Genomic DNA, 23,339 nt, shown 5'->3' with positions numbered 1-23,339 from the left:
ATATTATGAAAAAAATCTACATAGTGTGGCCATACATAAATGGGAAAAAAAGAAAACGCTAACGTTGGTTCCACCGAATTTACCATTTCTTTTGCACATTGTATGTACTACATTAGGATGAAGAAAAAGATACTTAAAAGATGTTTTGTACTCCTATATGCTTAAAGCTTTATGAGTTTCATGAAATAGTACTCGTAATATTAACCTATTATGTACTGCCACATAGTGGAGGAGTTGATAGATACTAGGAAAGGTGCTATTTTTTTTTTTAAATAGTGCTAGCAACATTTATATAGATTCCATATTAAATGGTGAGAGACATGTGATTTCCAACTAATAAAATTGTGGATGTTAAAAAAAGTGTTTTAGTGAGTGGTGATAGTATTTTTCAGTTTTTTTTTCTCAATTCTTATTTTTTCAAGAGAAAGAGATTTTGATAATTTAAAATTTAATTGAATATTAAGTAAAATCTTATTATTATTATTATTATTTTAGAATTTGAACTAAACTATCTTAAAGTTTCGTTCTTACATAAAATGATTAAGAGTTGTTTGTAGAAGGTGTTATTTACTCATATGTAGAGCATATTATTTGCATTACGTTAAATAGTCCTAATATAAGAAAGTGGTATTAATGTATTCAAAACAAAAGAAAAAAACTTGCTAAATCATTTCTTCACTCGCATATTCAGATTAATTGTTGATTAATTATAGCAAAGGATTTCATGTACAACATGTTAGCAAATGTTGTCATTATTTTTTGTTCTTGATAATATCAAATGTGGTCATTATTTCAACACAATTGTGGTTAGAATGGAAATATAGAAAAGTGTTAATCAATTATTATTATAGAAGAGATAAAACAATTGACCATAATTTTGTTGATATTATTAAATTTGACGTCATATTTTAAATTGGAATTCCATTATTTACCGTCCTTTAAAAAAAATGTATGTATAATAGCTCAATATTATAGCGGTTTGGCTTTGCTTCAATCAGGATCTTACTTTATGTTCTGATTTCCAGATAACATTTAAAATTGGAATTTTCAAATTTAGACATTATTCGCAATCTTGTAGCAACAGAATTTTCCACGTGCCTGCAACACGTTGAAACGACCCTTAATTGGCTCCTTGTTTCATCAATTTTGAATAAACGGCTCAAACCCAAATCAAAGGGTCACTTGATCTTCTTTCAACACCTCCAAATCCGACACACAACACAAGTATCAAATCATGGAACTTTTTTTTTGGAACAACATTTTAAGCCTATGATTCTCAGTTCAAACGTTGGTTGATTTCAGAATTAGAATGTGGATTTAGGGGGAGATAAAATTAGTATTGATTTCCCTTAAAACAAAGTATTGCTCTTATCTTGTCCCATCTCTTTTGATTTTTGTGTCATTTAGGATTAGGGAAATAATTTGTCTTTGATTTGGGACTATGTCAGGGAAGGGATTGAATCCTCTAGCAGAAATGTCAAGACTCATTACTAGACTCATATTGAGTTAATATTTAATTGGATAGCGGATTTTTCGGATTTAACTAAAAAACTTTTATTGAAAATGGATTACAAATATCATTAATATCTTTAGGTTAGGCGTATTTCTTTTTTAATTTAAAAATTTCTCACTTTTATTATTGACTTCCATCTTATATAAAGATGAAACAAATGACCAAAACACTAAGATCAAAGAATCATCTTCAAGATTATTCCTACAAATTTTAAAAAATTATCTTTTAACTCATTAATGCATTCACATTGCATAAGAAAAGAGAATATTTTTATTTTTTATGAAAATAAAACACAAAATGGTAAGGGTATAAAATTTCTATGGTGTGTGAGTGGATTTACGTTTATTATTTATATTATTGTTGATTTACTAATACTCCTGACAATAATAAAATTATTGTCGTTCTTTTTTTGAATTATGACTATTACATCTATGTTGTAATTTTTTTTATATATTACGTCTATACAAGTATATTAATCCGTCAAAAGACGAAATGAAGTAGAGGATTCACCTTAACTATTTCGGTGGACCTGCCCTACTTCTTTTTTAGACGAATTAATGGTGGGGCGAACCAAATAGATGGAAGCTGCTCGATATCCCACCCCAGTTTAAGTTAAAGGGACAAAGAATGTTATTCTTAATTTATTAGTGAGGTCGGAATACCCTTCAGAAACAATTGGTTACCTATTTAACATAATTGATTTATATGCATGCATGAATTCAGCGGAAGAAAAGAAACACAGCTACACAAAACCATACAAGTTTATTTAGGCTCTATAATATACTTTAATATACCATCTTAACTAAGCATGACGACTACAAAATTACGTTAATTAATTAACAACACTGACTATATATATATATATATATATATAAATTCATATTATTCATGATCTCTGAAATATTAATTAATGCAACAAACTATATATATTCTTGAGTCTATAACTCAAATCCATATAGCCCCTGCATCCTTCAACATAGGAACTAATTGATTCCTGACATGAAGACTCATGATTTTTTTAGAACCACCTCTGAATTGTTGTCCTATAAAAACAGCAGGTACACTTGGTTTACAACCCATTTGAATCAACTCATTTTCAATCTGTGACCCATTTGTGATTTTATCAAGCTCATAAACAATTGGGTTTGCTCCAAAGCTACGTATCAGTGATGTTACAGAGTGACTCAAACAGCATGTGCTCTTGCTGAATATCACCACTGGCTTTTCACCTACCATGCTTGTAACTGTCTCCATATTAATAATAATATATAGTAATATAATAGAATTAATACAAAATTGTGATGATTTTTTGTGTGTGTGAAAATTCAGCTTCTTTGATGTGTTATTTATAAGCTTATGATTATGTTCTAATGTGGTATTGTGGGGATTGCAATTTTGGTTCATGTGTCACAATATGTAAAAGAATATGATATATGGTAGAAGGGAATTAAGAGGATTCTTGATATATTTGTCCTTTTGCTATGTACTGCATATATGTGATAGATATGCAAGTTGGCTACATGTTAAATTCAATCTAATAAATCTATAACTTTCTTCAGGAATAAGATTCATGCTTGGCATATTTTTTTTTTCATCTTTGCCAAATCTATGTAATTTTTCCGTATCATATACAACAAGATATATAAACAGTAATTAAACCACTAGTTAATCGTCTCATGTTACATATTGTAATTTCTCTCACATAAATGATTTAGATATAGCACAACTTTTTATCGGATATATATATTGAATTTTTGTCTTGTTAGCTTTTTATTTCATGTATAGTGCAACTTACATGAATTTTAACCGACACAGACATAAACATCAGACACAGTAGGCACAGTATTGACACTGACACATAGACATCAGTAAAAAAATTAAATTAAACACTAAAAGTGATTGAGTGTAATTACATGCGACATTGTCCTAGGAGACAATGTCAAGCGCTGCCACGTGTTGAACATGCCTTCAATTCAAAGTGTAGATGTTGAATAGGTTATATCTACATTCAAATTACAGAAATAACAGATTTATGCAGCAGGTGTCTAAATGTTTTTCAACTCCATATTGTAAATACTATCTGCATTAGCAGCAATACAATGAAATTGAAAACGGCGACGTTAAGTCTCTGGCATGTTATCATATTGGTTCCTAGATTACAATCATGTATTTTGTTTTGTTTGTATTTATTTATTGTTGTTTGATTGATGAGAGATATTCCCGCAACACAAACCTAACACTTCATATCTTATCCATACTCACTATATCTCAACAATATGTTGCGAGTTGTGACACTAGGCAAGTAATAATGATTTGATACGAAGAATATATGGTGAAAGTGATAAAGATAGAGAAAACCAAGATAGAAAGGGAATAAGAATTTATAATATATATGGAATGGACAAGTGTGACTATGACACTAATAAAGTAAACGAAGTCGGTTTTCAGCATACCACATTATCACTCTTGTTGTATCGACAACTATGCATATGTTACAACTTTAATTTAATTTCCTAGATGCAAAGCAGAGCTTATATTCCCTCGGATTAAATGTATTCTTAACATATGTAAAATATGATTATGATTATACTATATGCGGCAATCAAAATGTCTCACTAGTAAAATCGTTTACAGTGATCACAACGGGACAATGTCAATGTAAATGTCACTTAGGATTGTCAATTCTGAGAGTGGAATCTTTGTTCTGAGTTCAATCTGTTTTTCTTTCATTTTTGTTCCATGTTTAGGCTAGATGATATTTGGTGGAAATCAGGGCATGCTGTATGCTTAGGCCAGTTTACTTTTCTAAAACATTCGATTTTAGTTTTTTAAGATATATTTCAGTTTATTTTAACATGTTAATAAAATTTAAGAAAAATGAATTTTGAAAATAATAATAATAATAACATTTTGGCATTTTCAAAATTTAAGAGAATGCTAGATATTTTTTAGTAAATTGCAACAAAAAAAAATGGTAACAAAATTTGTTAGATCCAAATTTTCTTATATTTATCAGTTGAAATGAAAATAAAAAACAAAAAATGTGCCCTTACAAATCAATACACAGAATAGCACGGATTACATATACTTCATTCACAATATTCGACCAACTGTAGCTACAATCATGAGAATTACATCTAAACGAACTATAGTGTTTTTTTTTTTGGTCAACTAGTAAAGAAGTGATATTTTCAAGAAATTTTTATGCTGTTCTTAAATAAAACAAGCACAAGACCTTACACATCCAACATAAGTGTTAATTCCATTTTAAAGACAACATTCATTCAATCCTTAGCTTAGTGAATTTATTCAGCACAGCAATATGAAGATTTGTCAAAACGCTCAAAAATGAATTGATACCAAAAGACCATCATTTGCTACATAATCATCGATATGATCATCCATAAATTATCAATTACAGTCAAGAAATGTACAACTATAAGGCACATTCAAATCACATCTTAGGTTTCAAAAAAAACCTTCAAGCCAAATGCCTGGCTGTAAATAAAAATGCTACAAGGGATATGATAAAGCATCCCTGTGATATATTATGCCCCATTTGATCATGTTGGGATAACAGAATTATAATGCTCTCCAAGCCCAAAAGCATGCATATGGTAAGAGAGCATGATACTGGAACTAGACGAGCCGATACCAACAGCTGGTATATACTCCTTCCCCATCTCCACATCAGGGAAGGACCCTGAAAATATCATAATATGCTTCTTCAGGCAGTGAGTCAAGGCACCAAGCTCTAGTTGTCCTCCCCAAATTGCCGTTGACTCAACTTCTTTGCAATAGTTTTCAAACTTCTGAGCAATTGATTCATCAGAATCACCTTCAATCAAATTCTCTGATAGGCAAAATGGAAGGAAATCAGATGTATGCTTTCTCATGTAAGCAGCTGCCACTTCTCGAAGTTCTTGGTACGTATAAGGAGATTTACCCCCAGAGAGGTGGGCCAATTGATGCTCAACAGCTCTGTAAAGGCAGTGCCCATCAGGCTTAATTTCACAAACAGCCAAACCAAGAGGCTTCAACTTCCTTTCCAGTTTCTCATTTTCAATCATGCGATCACTTATAATGTCATTCTGCTCCGCTTGGATTCTCTGTTCCCTTTCTGCTTCCTGTTGAGCTTTTTTGTCACGCCTCTGTTTGGCCTTGCTGACCTTTGTATTCTCGGGTTGACTGCTAACAGATACTCCAGCTATGGCCTTCACCAAATTGTCCAAATTGCTCTTTTCATTTCCGTTGCCACTGCTATAGCCTAATGCAGACAGTTCTTTGGCATGTTTCTCCTTGAGATTAGCAGATAGTTGTGAAACCTCTTCCTCCACTTGCTTTTTCTTAGCTTTTTGCTCAGCCTTGCTCCCTTTAGCTGCTGCCCTTTTCATTTCAAATTCTTTCTTCTGCAGCTGTGATATCTCTTTCCTGAAAATACATGTCATCGTCGAAGAGTATGCATTGCATGAGAACCTAAGGACTTGTGTAGCACATAAGGTTGTCAAATTTTATGTAGGATTGTGGAATCTCCATAAACTCAACTCATAAAGTCGCAAGAGTGTACTTAATACAAAACAAAGCAAACCACAATAACTAAATCTAAATGTTATGTAATGAACCAACAAAATTAAATCGACGTAGTTTTGGTTTAATGGATTTGAGCAAAATCTCTTCTCAGTCAATTTTGGCTCCTCTCCAATAATGGGGAGATTTGGCGGGGAGAGAAAATGGGTTCAAATATTTTAAATACACTGACTAAAATATTCTTTACATATTACATAAAATGTAACATCAAAGGTTACAAGTGTATAAAAAGTAAATTAAACTTAAAATTCCCTCCCCCTGTGAACCAAACACCAAATAAGATAAATATTTTGTAAGCAACCTACTATAAAATATAAATTAAACCAGGACGGGTTCACCATACCAAACATAACATTGAAATTCAAAATTGATGGATAAATTCAAAAATAGGATCACAACTTGGCACACAAAAAGAGAATAACAAGTTCAAAATCAGCGGACAGTTTGACAAAGAACAAGTTCCAAAATTAGGAAAAAGTGAAGAATCGTGGGACTGGGTTTCCCTAGTTGAAGTTGGATTCAACTTAGTAAAGCTACGTTTACTCTCAATAGAGTTTCATTGGCATGACATGTTGGGTTCATTGCAGACTGCAACAATGGTTTTGTTCATGTTTTCTGGTTAGTGACTTCATTCATGCTGGGAATTGTGGGGTTGAGATATTGGACAACATTGTCGACCTCCTTTGCAGATGGGTTCACATTGGGATGTTAGATGCACCCTTGAAGTCAAATGCTACAACTCTGATATTAATATAATGTGCACTTGGAGCCTTACCATTCAGCTGTTGCATTTTGGCTTATTAGTAAACATTGATCCATGGTGATTTTGTCTGGGGAAAATAACCATATGTTGCAAACTGCCTCAGTCATCTTTAAAACGACGATTCTATGTGAGCCCTATAAGTCTAGTTGAGTGCCTAGTGTGGCTCGTAACTAACCTGGGCAGTTGGTGAGTTGGTAGGTGAGTGAGATAGAATAAAACGGAGATGGTTGTAGACAGTAGAGTATTGTGGGACTATGAAAGCTTCGGATTTCTTGAATACCTGAAGGATTCTTTGATCTTTCATTTCTATTATTTTACTTTTCTGTTCTAGTTAACCACTTCTGTTTAGTCCGGTCCTATCACCTGGCAACAACCCCCAACTATTTAGAAAAACTCTATGAGCATTGGCTCAAATGAATTAAGCAAAGCAAAGCACCACAGGGAACGGCAAAATCCATGAAACATGCCTTATATATTGACACAGAAACCTTTGTATTCATAATCTAGGGTTGAGGGTCCCAATTTAAATACGCATAGGAAGGTCTTGAAAATAGGAGTTGCTTCCCCAGGCACTTTTAGGTAGCAACTAGCTTCGACCTACATAACTACAGGGCCATTCTCCTGCCTTCCCAGAGCATCTGAACTATATGCAACCAAATAAAGAAAATAGTAAGAAACTGAGTCCTGTATGTTAGTTCAACGGAATGAATCCCTAACAAATGACATATGGAATCCAAGAGTACTTTCAAATTTCAATGCATGATAAGTCTTCATCTTCACTAATCTACTAAAACCACATCCTACCTACATACTCTTCTATGTCTAACGAGTCTTCTCAGTTGCAGATCGCGGAAAATAGTGATTTGTTCAGATTTCACTACACTATTGTGCTTTAGAGGCACTGTAACCGCTATTTAACAAATCTTTGTACTAAATAGCGTATCGCGGAACAATAACAGTTTGTTCAAATTTTGTTGTGCGCCATAGCCTCTATTTGACAACACTGTAATTGCATTTGTATATAATTGTTAAGTGGTGGTGCTGTTTTCCGACTATGAATCTACCATAAAACTTCTTTTATCTTGCTTAGCAGAACAGATGACTCTAATCCAGATATTAGAATGCATAAAGCCTACTTAGGCGTGATTTTTGGAATCCATCTCTACGAGTGTGCATGCAAGATAAAAACATTTCATAAAAAGAGTGAAACCTCGTTCTGAAAGTTTAAGGAGTGTGGGTTACCTGTGCCTGGAAATAATTTCATCACGAGTTTCTTCTTCCTTCTGTTCAGATGTTTTGTCAGAAACCACTTCTTCTTGTACCTTAATTTCTTGGGTTTCCTCCATTGGAGCAACCCTAAAATAAATAAATAAGAAAAAGGATCCTCAAAACACAATCACATAAATGAATAACTAATTAGAGCATCTAATGGCACCAAAAGGATACAAAAAAACACTATTTCATTATTAAAGTCTAATAATCCTAATGTCTAACTCATGAAGCCAGGGAGTTAAATTAGTTATGAAGCGAAACTTCGTGAAATATAAGAGATAGTCATTAATTGAAAGACATATAATAATTGATTGACAACTATTATTAGCCACTAGTTTATAAACAATAATATCAATTAATAACAGTATTGTGATAAATGCGATACAACCCAATACTTGACATGTTCACAAGTCAAAAATCTCACAATACTTATGATTTTCAAGAGAATACGAACTTCATAAAACGAGATTATGAACATGTAATCAAAATTTGTTGCACAATAGGGACATTACTTAGCTAACACAAACCACATGTAATGGGAAAATCAATTACTATAAATAGCCAGAAAAGCTATGTTTTCAATGGCGCAGCTATAGCGCGCAATCGCAGAATCACAGTGCGATGTGGAGCTTTGCTCTGCTGCGACGAAATTGTCTTTTGCAGCAGCAAATCGCGCTGGAATCGCATCGGAAAAATATAAATGAAAAAGAAGAAAGAAAAACCTGGACGAGTTTCTCAGTGTTTGTGGCGGTGGACGACCAAGTCCGCCGGCTTTATCCGGCCAGTTGAGTTGAAAGCGACTCCGAGTTGATGGAGGTGCGGTGTTTTGTTGTTTTAGGGTTTTAAATTGTTGAAATGCCTTTACTTTTGTCTGATGATGGGCCAGTTGGGTTTTCTTGTAAGAGAGGGCTTGTCTTTTTCTTCTTTTCCTAATCCTTCTATTCTCAAGGAAATTAATTGGTCATTTTATTTCAAACTTACTTGGAGCTAAATAAATTTTATCACAATTTATACAGTTCCGTATTCGAATTTGAGACAAAATATTCAACACGATATTATTAGTTGAGTTAAGATTAAAATTACAGTTAATAAGATTATCTCAAACAAACAACTTATTATTAACTTTAGTTATCAATAATTTGAGTTTAATTGTTTGATTAAATGAATTGTCCTTTTTATCTCAACTCACATATAAGAAGTCTATATTCGACTCCGAGATATAACATTCAAAATACTAGTATAAGTATTTAGTAGTTAAATAAAATATATAGTATAATAAATACAAACATATGAAAATAAATAGAAGTTCTTTTTATTAAATTGAATATTATAGAATATATAAAAATGTTAAGGGTATATGATAGTATACTAAAGACATAAATTTTTATTTAAATTTTTTTTTTCTGAAAATTGTGCATTACATTTTCTAATATATAATTATTATTTTGAAAATTCTTAATACTCAAAGACTCATAGTAGGCGAATTGAATATAGTTTTTCAAAAGTTAGAGTTACTCTAAAAATGATTTGGAATAATTTTATAACAATCTTGTGATTAAATACATTGATAGCCGATCTATGTTAATACTATGTTAATACGACCTTAGAATATATTTTATTAAAAAATATTTATAAATTTTAAAGAGTTTCAATAAAGACTTGTTAGGATTTATCTTCCCACAAAGCCTAACATATAATACTCAACATGCAAACCGAAATTATGCACTTATACTGCAACATTTTCTATAAATTCACTAATAGGGTGAAAATGTCATAATCCACTCTCTTACACTTGATCAAATATTGGGCATAGTTTTTCTGCGAAGGCGCGTATATAATCCTCTCGACGAGTAAAGATTATTATAATAGTCGTGTCTAAATCAATGATGGAAAATTATCTTCTTCTTTATTTATAATTGTTTCCAGTGTAGTCAGATCTATGTGTAAGTGAGAGGATGCAGTGTGTAAGTGCAGGGTTGCAGTCCCCTTCATTATAAAATCTTGCACCAATACTATGATTATTAAAAAAACTCACCACTATTTTTTATATTTTAACCTGTTATTATGTTTTAATTTTTTTTTATAAACACTACTACTAATAATATTTAAGCATGATACGAAAAGTTCTGACATTAAGTTCAAAATTAATCTCTTTACAATCCATTCTTTTTTTTTTTCAACAAATTTTGTTTACATCTCCTTATCTCTTTATTAGAACTTGGATTTTGTATCTCTCTAATTAGATTTATATCTCTTAAAATGCTAAAAATTTAAATTTGTCCATTTAATTTTTATTAAATTAGTAGTAAAAAAAAGTTATTCCAAAATCTCACCATTCATTAAAAATTTTGGTAAGTAATTTTTTTCTCAAATATTCAGTATAGGCTTTATATCTATCAAAAAAATTTCTTTATAATTTTCGGTGATTTTATTTTTTTAACAAAAATTTTAAGATACAAAATTTCCGGTAGTAGAAATTATTTACCAAATTTTTCTCTAACAAAATTTTCGGTACATTATTTTATACTTTTCAAAATTTTATATTTTGAAATATACAGTAGTTAATTTTACTATATCAGAAATTTATACCTTGAAATTTTCAATAGTTAATTTTACTCTACCGTAAATTTTAAATTTTGAAATTTTCGATAAGTTATTATTATATTATTATATTTTGGATTATTTTTAAGTTTTTTTTTATATATATTTCTCATATTGTTGCATCTCTTCGTTCCTCTTTCTCTTTTTTCAATTGTAACTTTTCTATTAGACTGTGTAGGAGGTTGAATTCGAGAATTTCTAACAGTGTTTTTTGCTCCTCTAGTTCTCACTAAAAATAAATGGATTATGAAATAAATATAAAAAAGTTATATCAGAAGTTTTTCATTACCGAAAATTCTATAATGAAATTTCCAGAAGTTTCAAACGGAAATTTGAAATTTCTCGAAAAATAACTATTGTAAATTTCAATCATGAAATTTCCAGTAATTTTTTTCTTTCTAATTGTAGGTACCACCAAGTATTTTGTTGTTTTTACCATAAAGTTAGGGGTATTTTTGTAAATTTGAGTATAATTTTTTTTAATGAGGGTATAAGTTTAAATGGAGGGATAGAAAATCTAACTCTTCTCTTTATTTTGTCTTATATTGTGTCATGGGCTGGCCCAAATTCAAAACAAGTGAAACTCTCGTTTTAAACTTTTTAAAAAAATTTCATCCAACTTTTATTTTATCTATAGGTTCGGAAACTAAAATTTGATAAAGTATTTTACACTATTGAAAACTAAAATTCAATAAAAATAAGCAAATATGAAAATTGATCCAACATCCACCTAAAAAAATGTTGACATATAGGATCTCTACAACAAATCATTTTATGTATACTCGTGTAAATAAAAGATCCGAAAAAACATAAAAAGACCAAGACTTTCTTATTGGGCTTGTGGTCTCTAGGCCTCACAAATTGTTATATGATGATGTATAGAAGACTTTTATTTGGTACTCCTAAATTTATATTTTTATCACCATATTTTACTCAAAACGTCATTTTATCCATTTTTATAAAAAAAAACTTAACATTTAAGCATGCAAATTCAATAGTCTTATAAAAAAGTGTGACACTTGAATTTTCACCAATAGAAGATTAATCATTTTATAAAAAAGGATGACACTTAAATTTTCACCATAAAAAATTAATCGCGACGATATAACACATAATATTATATATATATATATATATATATATATATATATATATATTTATATATATATATACTATAAAAGTATCACTATTTTATATACTTTTGTGAAACTTTATTTTCTTTTATTAATGTAAGACTTAAATTTTTTTCAGGAAGCATTGAATTTCTTTATTTTAATATTGTCTATTAAAATTTTGATGATATATTTATTTGTACACCATTTTGGTTGAAAAAACTTCTTTTAACAATACTTTTTACGTTGCTACAGAAATTTTTGTCACGTGAGCTTGTTACTAAAGTTGTTAGCTAATTGGTAGTAAAACTGTGTGGAGGTGGTACTTATCCTCTAAGTACTGGGTTCGAATTCTATAAAAGTGGAAACGCATTTCATTCATTCTATAATAAAATTATCACTATCTTTTGCTTGATACAACAAATTGAACAATCCCATATCTTTTGGTTTGTGGATATATAGAATAATTCTCAAAAAAGAGAACATGGTCATTTAGCCAAAGAAGTTATACCAAAAGATTGAATCATATTATTTGAATCAAGTAATAATAACATTGGGATTTCCATGACACAAAAGTTTGAAGAATCTCTTCCCAGTTTCCATACCCATAGCTAACCTTACAACTGTTTTTGTATTCCATGATTCTGAAGCGGGGACCAAAGTGGAAAAGGAATTGAATAAACTCTTATTTTTCTCCAAATCAGCCTCAAAACCCTAGAATCATATAGAAATAGAACCAAATACAAATCATGTTACAAATTTATAGATTATTAGTGATATAGTAAATACCATATCAATAGACAACGTAATTTGTTAAATATCGTTAGATCAACAATTCCAGTTAATAAGAAACATATACGAAAGCAATAAAGATTTAATCGTGGAGTTCGGTCAATTGTATCGATATCTCTTGTAACTGCAGTTCTTTTCTATTATTCAAATTTAAGATTACCTATTATAATTTGTGTTTAAATGCGACAGTCTAATTATAAGATATTCTTTAATTATACCACATGTCTTCACCTGAATGCCTCTAATTGGAGTCCAGCTATAAAATTACTATGCAGATGATGATGATAATTAGAATTCCTTTCCTCTTGTGTACTAGTGTACTCTCTTTGCATTATAGTACTAATTTAATTTTATTGGATTACATTCTTATCAAAGATTTTGTCCACAATACATTAGTTTGTGCCATCTACCTTAGAGAAGTTTGTATATATTCACATTATAATATAATAATGTTCATGATGCTGAAATTGGGACCAAAATATATATTTTTTATTTTTTCAGCTAATAAAATAAACAATGTTCTTATTCCATTTCAAACCGCCAAGAGATTTGAATTATCATTTACATTGTGATGCTAAATCCAACTTGTTCATGGCATTAGGGTCACCATCTACCAATTATGATCAATGAGCATTTCCCTTATCCAAACAAATATCTCAAAAATCTTTCTTTTCTCTCTCTCTCTCTCTCTCTCTCTCTCTCTCTCTCTCTCTCTCTCTCTCTCTCTCTCTCTTTCCTATCCATTTAACTATAATAACTAATTTAGTTTTCTCTCCTTTTCTATATATTATAAAATGCAATCCACTTTCCTCACAAACCACTATAAATAAGAGTTGATGAAATCTCAAATTTCATAAAACAAAAGCCTTAGCAAACAATTGCACAAGCTTTCACATAAACTCAATATTTTCAAGTCTCATATATTTTATATTGTAAGTAATGGATAGAGTAAAGGATTTGGCATCAAAGAAAGCTGCAGTTATATTTACAAAGAGTTCATGTTGCATGTGCCATAGTATAAAGCAACTTTTCTATGAACTTGGAGCAAGTCCTGCAGTATATGAGTTAGACAATGATTCTTCATATGGAAGAGAAATGGAATGGGCTTTGAAGGGTCTTGGTTGCAACCCTTCAGTTCCAGCAGTGTTCATTGGTGGAAAATTTGTTGGATCATCAAAAGATGTTATATCTCTTCATGTTGATGGATCTCTCAAACAAATGCTAATGGATGCAAAAGCCATATGGTTTTAGTTTACACACTTAAATTCAGAATTCTGTATACCAAAAAGTGGTATTGAAAGAGTTCTGATAGTACTATTTTGGACTATGTTTAATTAGGACACCCCTGTTTTTTCTTGAGTGTCCTACTTTAATTTCACTTATATAAAAGGTTGTATAAAAAATTAGTCCTGTTTTTGGTATTTTCTAAGAGGTTAATTATGTGTCTTAGGAAAATGGTTGTTACATTTGTTACACCATATAACAGGTGTAGAGAATTGAAACACGTGAAGTATGAAAATGGTTGTTACATTTGTTACACCATATAACATGTGTAGAGAATTGAAACACGTGAAGCATGAGGAGGGTAGATGTATGTAAACAAGTGAAATTGTTTTTGAGATGTGAACTCGTGAGTCGTAACCTCTTTAGTCACAAGACGACAATCATACCATTGCACCAAGACTCATCTTGCGAAAATGGTTGTATGTTAGAATGGTTGATGGAAAACAAAATCTTTTTTGTTTTCTTATGGAAATAAATTTTGTATATTGAATTAGTGGAATGGTGCAAAACCTTTATATATAAAGTCTTAAATTAACTGACATAACTAACAAACTTTCCTTACTAACTAACTAATAATAACTAAAAATATATCGATCAATAGTATGCTCCAATATATACTATTCAATTTTAATATAAAAACCTTGGAAAAATAGAGATTCGGTTGGACACTTCATCCAATTTAACCATGAAACGATTTTTTCTACTTTAAGAGCATACTAAGTAGTCACGAGTTCACTACATTGTAGGCAAATTTGCTTTAGAATAAAGTTTGCAGGGTTTTTCCATTAAAACTCATTGGCTTAATTAGTAAAAAGGAATTTTCCCCTTGTTGCTGGAAGCCAACTAAGATTGATATTCCAAGTGTTTTGAGGACCACTATGCATGTTGATTCCCAGCCACTCAAATTAGGACCTGATGCCAAAGATAGACACGATGATAGGTAAATTCTAGATTTAAAAAAAAAATTGTGGGTAAGTTAGCTATAAATCGATTAAAATTAAAATTACCAACGTGCATTCTACAAATTTTTTTTTTAGAAATTTAGGTTTAACATAATTAATAAAATACATGTGACCGATCTTAATTGTTTGTGGATAAATTAACCACAATTTTTCAACGGCAAGTCTCACCCTTAATTAGGGTTGTTTATGGTTGATTTAAAAAAAAAAACTAAACCATATCCATTTTAAAACCAATATATGTATTTAGATTTATAACAAAATCTATTATTTGGTTTAAAACTGGTTATAAAACTAATTGTAAAATTGGTCATGGTTAAATAACAGGTTTTGAAAATTTTAATTTTACAATCGATTTTTTTTTTCAAAATCGGTTAAAATTTGATTTTTTTTAAAAAAAAATTTATTCATAGTTTAAAAATCGGTTATTTAAAAAATCGATTTTTTCAATAAATTTTTTTAAACAAATTCTCACCAAATATTTCGAGAAAAAAAGTTTTTTTTTTTAACTTTTTCCGATATTTTCTCAAAAAAAAAATTTAAAATTTTTTCAAGAAATAAAATCTCCAAATTAACAAAATATTGGTAGTGGATAAAAACCAAATCCAAATATAAAACATAAGTGGTTATCCAATTGTTTATAAATAAACCAAATTATAACCATATGACTTTAACTGGATATTTAAAATGGATTTAGATCCAATTTTAGATTTGAGCATGGGATTTTTTCCACAGTCCTACCCTTAATAATCAATAATCAAGTGGGGAACCACTTTGCTATTGTAGTGACATTCAAATTTTGTAGTATTGGCGCCTATTAATATAAATCAGACATAAAGGTGATGCTGCCACTTAATATTGTGTCCTTTATTATTCTTTCATATCCACCTGGTAAAGATTGTGTCACAGTAGGGGGTGTGAGAAAGGTTTTAGATTTATAGTGTGATTTGTTAAGTATGTGGTTCATAGTTAGGACCCGTATTTCTACCAAAGTAATTAAAACCGAATCGGACTCGTCAATTAAACCGATTTAACCGAAAACCAGTTCTATATCCTCTCCAAATAACCTGAAAACCGATGCATTAGTTGTAGTATATGCACAGTGACAAATAATTTATATGCATATATTTATTATAATTAGGCAACCTTTGTCAAACCAAAACTATCATGTATTTGTGCACCCCATGAAAATATTATTATATAAGTATTCCATAAATGTTGCATCTAAGTATAAAGAATCAAACAAGTTTAGTGGAAGCAACAAACAGAATCTTGCAGAGCCACCGAAAGCAATATCAGATTCTTATCAGTTTCAATCTTTCTACATAAGGATTCAAATTAAGCAGTTGATCATGAGAATCAGGTATAAATTGACCAACCTTTTCAAACTTTAAAAAATGGTAATTAATAGATGCATAATATATTTTTGACACAACAAAAGAAAATTACATTAACTTAGTCATTGTAATTAATATACTGTTATATTATATGGTCTTGCATGCACCTAGTCTCCTATAGTTGAAGCATATGCTTGTAAATATGTCTCCCAACTTGTTCAACCGAATAAAATCACACACTAAATTGAGTATCTAAAAAGCACAACCACTTTTGAATGTGTATGCTCTTCACAAACAAAGTGGTTCATAAAATTATCCCTATAAATACTCTCATTTACCATCATTTCATTTCAAATAACCTCAACCTTCATAAATTTTTTCAATTTCCTAACTCTTCCTTAGACTTCCAAACCCAAATCGAATTCATCTGAATTCGGTCTGCTGGTTTGGGAGTTCTAAATAAATCTAAGGTAATCTAAACACATACAATCTAAAAAATTAGTCTTTTTTCTTTTCTTTTCGAAACTCGAACTTTATCGGTATCAACATCAAGATGGAGAAAGTGATGAGGTTGGCATCTGAAAAGGGTGTGGTGATATTCACAAAAAGTTCTTGTTGTCTTTGTTATGCAGTCAACATTTTGTTTCAAGAACTTGGGATTAGGCCTATGGTTCATGAAATTGATCAAGACCCTGAAGGAAGGGACATGGAGAAAGCTTTGATGAGGTTAGGATGTACTGCACCTGTTCCTGCTGTGTTCATTGGAGGGAAACTAATGGGGTCCACCAATGAAATTATGTCACTTCACCTAAGTGGTTCACTCACTCAATTGTTGAAACCATACCACCAATCTTTGTCTTGAAAAAAAAATGTGAAAACATATCACATAGTTATTGAATCTTGATGATACCTTGTTGCTGGAAGAATAAACTGGCTTGTGATTTAGTACAGTACTAGTAGAAGTGACCTTAGTATTATTGATAGTCTATGTAGTGTTTTTATGTATCAAAGTGTTTTAGTATTCAATTAGCTATAATGTAATCATATAAGTATTCTTAATGAAGTTTGATTTATATCCTTGTACAAGTGCCTCAACAATATCATTATGTTATTTCATGTCTCCTATATTCTTCACTAGGGTTTTAAAAAAGAGTATGTGACTACAATTTGATTTGTCATTTTGATTAATATGGCTGCAATATAACAACTATTATGACTATATTAACTACATTTGACCATAATTGTGTGTCGCATTAAGGAGAATGAGACACAATCACACCTTTAAATCGGCATATACTGATATTTTATTCTTATATATGTCTAAGAAAAAAAAGTTCATTCATCTCATTCTTTCTTTTCCTTGTCTCTTTTTCTTCAACCAATTTCAAACAACAACTTATAATATTTAGTCATCTTCAAATCATGTAAGCAATATAGAATTATTTCCATTTCATTCTACATATTGTAAAGAAATATTCTTTGTAAAAAAAATTAACAAAAAAAAAATATCTTAAATATATGTAAGCTGCCTCATAATCCACCAAAAAACTAAGAGGTTGCAAAACCAATTTTATAAATCAAATTTCATGTCATATATTGCCAATCTTTTTTCATTTTAAAATCTAAACAAAGGAAGTTTCTCTTTGGACCAAAAACTTGTAAAATAGAAAATTTGAAACTATGTAAAATCCTTTGAAAAAAAAATGAAACTATGTAAATTGTTACAAGGGGAGGATAGAATATTAAGGCTACATAGAAAGGAAAGATGTTATGCTTAGACATTAACTTTTTCATCTGTTGGCATTGCCACATGTTTGAAAGTTGAGGGGAAATTCTCTTCTTTTATGGTTAGTGCAATGGATTCTTAAACTTTATAAAGGAAGGTATTACATTCCTTACCTTTTTTTATATGTTGTTCTTATTTTTATGCTCTTATTTATGCCCAGCAAAACTTGAGCAATTTTATTACACTACTTATTCTTTCAATTATATCTAAATAGGTTACACGAATTCGATTTACGTAATCTACGTGAACTTAATTTACTACATACTTGAACATAAATTAAATTCAAGTAAATACCATATTTTGGTGTACTTCAGCCGGGTTCATCCAATGCTTTAATGTTGTGAAACTATAGTCCATCAACTATTTCATTGGTTAGTGAGCTCAAAGATAAGGGTACTTATAATTGGCTTAAATGTTCAAACCTTAAAAAAAGAAATTGCCTCTACAAGTTTCAGTCCTTTAAACCAACTATGAGAATAATCTTCGAGTGTTTAGATCAGAATTTAAAACTCTTCACCTTTCATTAAGAATATGTTCCATACGAATTAAACTGCAGCCCTCTCTACGCGTAGTTTAACCAATTGAGTGACAATCATTCCATACTATTAGTTTACTAATAACCAATAGTTACTTATAAAAAATTGAATTAAATAGTAATTTTTCATAATTCCTTCCTTGATGCTAGTTTAAGTAGGTATATGTGTCACTGATGTTTATCAATTTCAAATATATAATGAATGAAACATTCATTGTTTTTTTTCTTCTATCATATCATATACTATTTATTATTCCCTCTTCTTTTAATTCTATTAATTTATCATTTTCATACCATTGATAATTTTATAATATAATACGTATTAGACACTTCTATATTTTTGCAATAAAATGCGTTAAAAAGAGTAATTAAGTATGTTGCAAATAGATGCAAACAAGTATTTTTGTTAATATAAACAATGTAATTGATATGTGCGAAGACACCTCAGTATTCAATAACAAATATTAGGGGTAGGCAAAGTTCAGTTCTGAACTAGAACCGTTTGAAAATTGAACCGAACTGATTTTCAGTTCGAAAAAATGAACTGAACCAGTTTCCTGTTCAAAAAATCGAACCGAACCGGTTTTTTATTTTGAACCGAACCAGTTTAACTTGGTTTTTTTGTTCATATAGGCCAAATTTTACATAATTACCCCTAATTACTTATAAAAAACTGAACGAAGCTCCAATGAGTCGCTCCTTCGGTTCAAGTTTTTTGAAATAAAAATCAGTCCAGTTCAGTTTTTTCAAATTAAAAACCGGTTCGGTTCGGTTTTTTAAACTGAAAATCGGTTCGGTTCAGTTCTTGTTTTAAAAAATCAGTTCTTAAACATTTCGGTTCTCAGATTTTATAAATCAGTTCAGTTTAAAACCAGTTCGGTTCGGTTCAGTTCAACAATTTGGTTCATTTTTTAGTTTTTTTGAACACCCCTAACAAATATATATAAAAATATTTAACACACACCTAATTATTTTGTCAGTAATATATATCCTTTAGAGAGCTGGGAGAATAAAAGGAAGAAGAGAGGTGGGAGAATATCAGGAAGAAGAGATGAATAGTACTCAAAATCTCTATTTGTATCCAAAAATAATAATACCTTTCTAATTTGTACGATCTCAAAATGTAATTTGGAATAGAATTAGAGAGTCTTTGGAAAATCCTTCAAGTAACACTTCAAATAAAAAATAGATATAATTGCTTCTTCCCTTAACTTAATTTCAAGTAACACTTCAATTCTTTATTTTTTTTTTTTCGACGTAGTATTTTATTTAATTTGAAGTACAATTTGATTATTTTTATCTTAAAATATCAATAATGTTATATTTTCTTTACAAAAACTTAGAAAATTCATCAAGAACTTCAAACAAAACTCGTAAATTTCGTTATCAATTTCAAGAAAATTCATATATTCATCAAATGCATAACTCAAATATTCAAATAAACTCATATTTTCATCTCCAACAATATCAAATAAAGAATGAAAATATGAGTTTATTTGAAGATTTGAATTATCAATATGATAAAATTTACATTATATTGAAGATGATAACTAATTTTATGGGTTTTGTTTTAAAAATTCGAATTTTTTTTTAATTTTTGTAAAAAGATGATAATATTGTTGATATTTTAAGATATAAACGATCAAATTGTTACTTAAAATTAAATAAAAAATTAAATAAAGAAAAAAAAGATTAATGCACCACCTAAAATTGAGTTAAAGGACCACATGCCAAAAAATATACTAAACTCAAACATTTTATGATACTATTCTTTACAAAATTATTCTCAATCATCACAATTATTCATTTGTGATTTAACAATTATGAAAAATTGACAATAACAATGTATATAAATTAAATTTATATTTTAATACATATTTAAAAATTAGAATTTTAAAAGAATGATATAATACATAACCATATAACATTTCGATAATATTTTTTCGTTCTTAGAAACAATTATATATGCCCTCTAAAATGTCACACCCATTATAGGTCATTAGTGTTGGAAGACACATTTGAATTACAAAAAGTATAATTATCTTCCAAAAGGAAAGGACTGGAAGTATTTTGAAGTCCAGTCAAGGTCACTCCAATTATTATTCAAACCAAAACTCAAATGAGTTATCCTTGACAATCTGTCATAAGAGAGCTCTTTAACTACTTGATATTGTCTCAATCAAAAGACTACGTCAACACAAACAGATGAATTGTTTTTTTTTCTTCAATTTCCTTGACTTTTATTTTTATCTAAGATAGTAAAATGTATATTTCACTAACTGGAAAGAGTTAGTCGGAAATTGTCGATCTGAGTTTCAATTATTTCCCAATCATTCAGTTACCATTCCACTCTTGTTGTATTATATCTACTTTTTGGTTATGAAATTAATTTTTTATCGTGCTAACAATTGTCCCAACAATGCACTTCTGGTTTCCTAAGAATGATCTGTGTACAAAAATATGACAAGACCAATAGGAAACATCTTTTTGTAAAAGACACTATCCATAGAATTTAGTTTCCCCTCAGTCGATATTACAGTCATTTCTACTATTAATGTCTTTCCATTGATAACAAATTTTGCTAATGTGGAATGATGTGCAACTTATCCTACATGATTAACGAACATGTCATAACAGAGAACAAAAAGTACACATAGTAACTGCAAACAAAGAAATCTAATCACATGTTCTCTCACAAACTACAACTCAAAAAGCTCCAAAAATATCATTAACTGACAAACATTAAATTAAAACAAAAAAGTCGATCATCCTAGTTGTCAAAACAATATCAAGTAGAAAAGTAATATTTGAACAGCTCAAATAAAACAAGAGAAAGCTTGCATGGAATGAGCAAGGGTGACATCCGTGATATTCTTCACTTCAGAGGAATAAACCTGGAGGAGTGAGTAGCACCAATACCAGGCCTTCCATGCTTAACTGGCTTGTAGGAGATTGAGAATTCGGCCAGATAGTGTCCAATCATTTCAGGTTTAATCTCAACTTGATTGAAGGTCTTGCCATTGTAGACGCCAATAATGCTACCAATCATCTCAGGCACAATAATCATGTTGCGGAGGTGAGTCCTCACTGGTTCTGGCTTCTCACCAGCTGGGGCCTCCCGTTTCTGTCACAACATACAGACCATTATTTAATGGAAACAGTTCCAGGTAAATTCAAAACCAGCGGGAGAGGCAACAGAAACAAGACTAACAGAACACCAAAAACTAGGAGTAACTAGATATACCACATAGCTGTAAATTCATAACAGAACAGACTCAACTATTTCTCATAAAGAAATGATCACCATGCATGTGCTCCAATCCAATCAATTGATTCCCTAAATAATCTACTTCTAGGTTGGACAAATTGAAAGAATAGTTACGCAAATAAATAGAAAACTCACCGCCTTGCGCAGCTTCTTGATGAGCGCCATAGGCTTGCGGGTCAAACCACGTTGAAACCTGAAAAGAATATATTGTTAACTGGAAAGGTGAAAATGAGAGGTGAATTAAAAAAAAGATAATGAATATTGATTAATAATTTCAAAAAGTTCAAATAATAGTTTGTACCAACAACAGTAGGTACATCAACAGCAAAACATAAATAGAATTCAACAGCAAAACATAAATAGAATTCAACAACAAAAATCTTCAAGCTCATTTTATGCGCATTTAATCAGAGGATTAGATTGATATCATGCAGAAATTTCTATAGATAGATTCCAGAGAATAAATTGAATAAAAATAAATAAATAAACTCCATAATAAAGCAAATACATGTTAAGTTCAAATGCTGATTCTCATGTATAAAACATTCAATTCAATTGTAAACAAATAATCTGAAATTTTATAGAGAGTGGCAGTAGGTGCTCAGAAAGTAATGAATGGATATGAAAAATTATCCTCAGAATAAATCAGATTAACGAGATTATTTCATCTAATCATCACAGCACATCCTGCCTCATTTAAAATTTCAATTAATTAAACAACCACAATACATATTACTTTTAAGTAAATAAGCATTTTATACCTTGAAAATATAAGGGTCAATCAATTAAGTTCTTCAAAATTACGTAACAACCAATTACTACCTTAAACTATAAATAATACCGATCAATTTTGTTCCTCTATCAAAATATTTCTTATGGAAACATACTTTAAAAACAATAAAAGATATACATGATAATATAAATAATAATGTGATACATCAAAACAAGCATTGTACCATTAAATTTGGCATAAAATTTGGAATACAAAATGACTACATAGATTGATAGTTTTCAATTTAAGGAACTAAATTGCTATTTCACAACATTAGGAACTAAATTGACAATATTACAATTTCAGACTAAAATGAAATGCATAATAAGTCTATTGATTACGATTCAGTACCTTCTACGGGCACGGGCAGAGAAGAGCTTGACAAGTTCATCAGTGGACATGTCTAAGAGAGCATCGAGGTCAACTCCGCGGAAGCTGAACTTCTTAAATGTCCTCTTCTTTGGCACTCCTTGTGCTGCAACTTCTGGGTCTACATCCGCCTGAAATATAAAACAAATTAACCATTCAGCAATGCAAAATTTCATATTTTCAAAATCAAAAAAGTAAGAGTAGAGAGAGGGATTTCACCATGGCTGCAACAACGCACGCTTGATCCTCTTTCTTTGGTTCTCACGGATCTCTATTATAATCAAACAAAACAAAACGAACAGATTCAGGTATATATAGAATAAGAATAAATTGATGCAAAGAACATACGAAGAGAGGAAATAGAATCAGTTGTAAATAGTAGAGAAAGA

General features: G+C 30.2%; 5 protein-coding genes and 1 non-coding gene across 6 annotated transcripts in view; 2 read left to right on the top strand and 4 right to left on the bottom strand.

Moving 5' to 3' along the window:
* Positions 1–2,256: 2,256 nt before the first annotated feature.
* LOC101501469 (monothiol glutaredoxin-S6) lies at positions 2,257–2,896 on the bottom strand. Its single transcript, XM_004494279.3, has one exon. The coding sequence runs from the start codon at positions 2,765–2,767 to the stop codon at positions 2,459–2,461; it is 309 nt and encodes a 102-aa protein (XP_004494336.1). The 5' UTR covers positions 2,768–2,896; the 3' UTR covers positions 2,257–2,458.
* A 1,940-nt stretch (positions 2,897–4,836) lies between these two features.
* On the bottom strand, positions 4,837–9,020 carry LOC101501158 (OVARIAN TUMOR DOMAIN-containing deubiquitinating enzyme 5). Its single transcript, XM_004494278.4, has 3 exons — positions 8,858–9,020; positions 8,106–8,219; positions 4,837–5,944 (listed from the first exon to the last, which is right to left on the bottom strand). Exons 2-3 carry the CDS (start codon positions 8,207–8,209, stop codon positions 5,077–5,079), a joined length of 972 nt encoding a protein of 323 aa, XP_004494335.1. The 5' UTR covers positions 8,210–8,219; positions 8,858–9,020; the 3' UTR covers positions 4,837–5,076.
* Positions 9,021–13,446: 4,426 nt separating this feature from the next.
* Positions 13,447–14,462, top strand: LOC101500829 (glutaredoxin-C11). The gene has a single exon (XM_004494277.4). The coding sequence runs from the start codon at positions 13,580–13,582 to the stop codon at positions 13,889–13,891; it is 312 nt and encodes a 103-aa protein (XP_004494334.1). The 5' UTR covers positions 13,447–13,579; the 3' UTR covers positions 13,892–14,462.
* A 2,098-nt stretch (positions 14,463–16,560) lies between these two features.
* On the top strand, positions 16,561–17,300 carry LOC101500507 (monothiol glutaredoxin-S11). The gene has a single exon (XM_004494276.4). The coding sequence runs from the start codon at positions 16,774–16,776 to the stop codon at positions 17,080–17,082; it is 309 nt and encodes a 102-aa protein (XP_004494333.1). The 5' UTR covers positions 16,561–16,773; the 3' UTR covers positions 17,083–17,300.
* A 3,902-nt stretch (positions 17,301–21,202) lies between these two features.
* LOC101499860 (small ribosomal subunit protein uS19x) overlaps positions 21,203–23,339 on the bottom strand; it is a 2,353-nt gene continuing 216 nt past the window's right edge. The window contains exons 2-5 of the mRNA XM_004494274.4: positions 23,170–23,221; positions 22,933–23,081; positions 21,945–22,002; positions 21,203–21,665 (exon numbers count right to left, since the gene is read on the bottom strand). Coding sequence (XP_004494331.1) covers positions 21,417–21,665; positions 21,945–22,002; positions 22,933–23,081; positions 23,170–23,172 — 459 coding nt within the window. The 5' untranslated portion in view covers positions 23,173–23,221 and the 3' untranslated portion in view covers positions 21,203–21,416. The remainder of the gene's footprint in view (positions 21,666–21,944; positions 22,003–22,932; positions 23,082–23,169; positions 23,222–23,339) is intronic.
* On the bottom strand, positions 22,409–22,492 carry LOC113785967 (small nucleolar RNA U30). The gene has a single exon (XR_003472150.1). It is a non-coding gene; the product is annotated as a small nucleolar RNA U30 (small nucleolar RNA).

The sequence above is a fragment of the Cicer arietinum genome, chromosome 3, assembly GCF_000331145.2.
Source record: "Cicer arietinum cultivar CDC Frontier isolate Library 1 chromosome 3, Cicar.CDCFrontier_v2.0, whole genome shotgun sequence".
Classification (NCBI taxonomy): domain Eukaryota; kingdom Viridiplantae; phylum Streptophyta; class Magnoliopsida; order Fabales; family Fabaceae; genus Cicer; species Cicer arietinum.
Note: the sequence above shows the minus strand (reverse complement) of the source record. Positions and strands in the feature narration are given on the sequence as shown.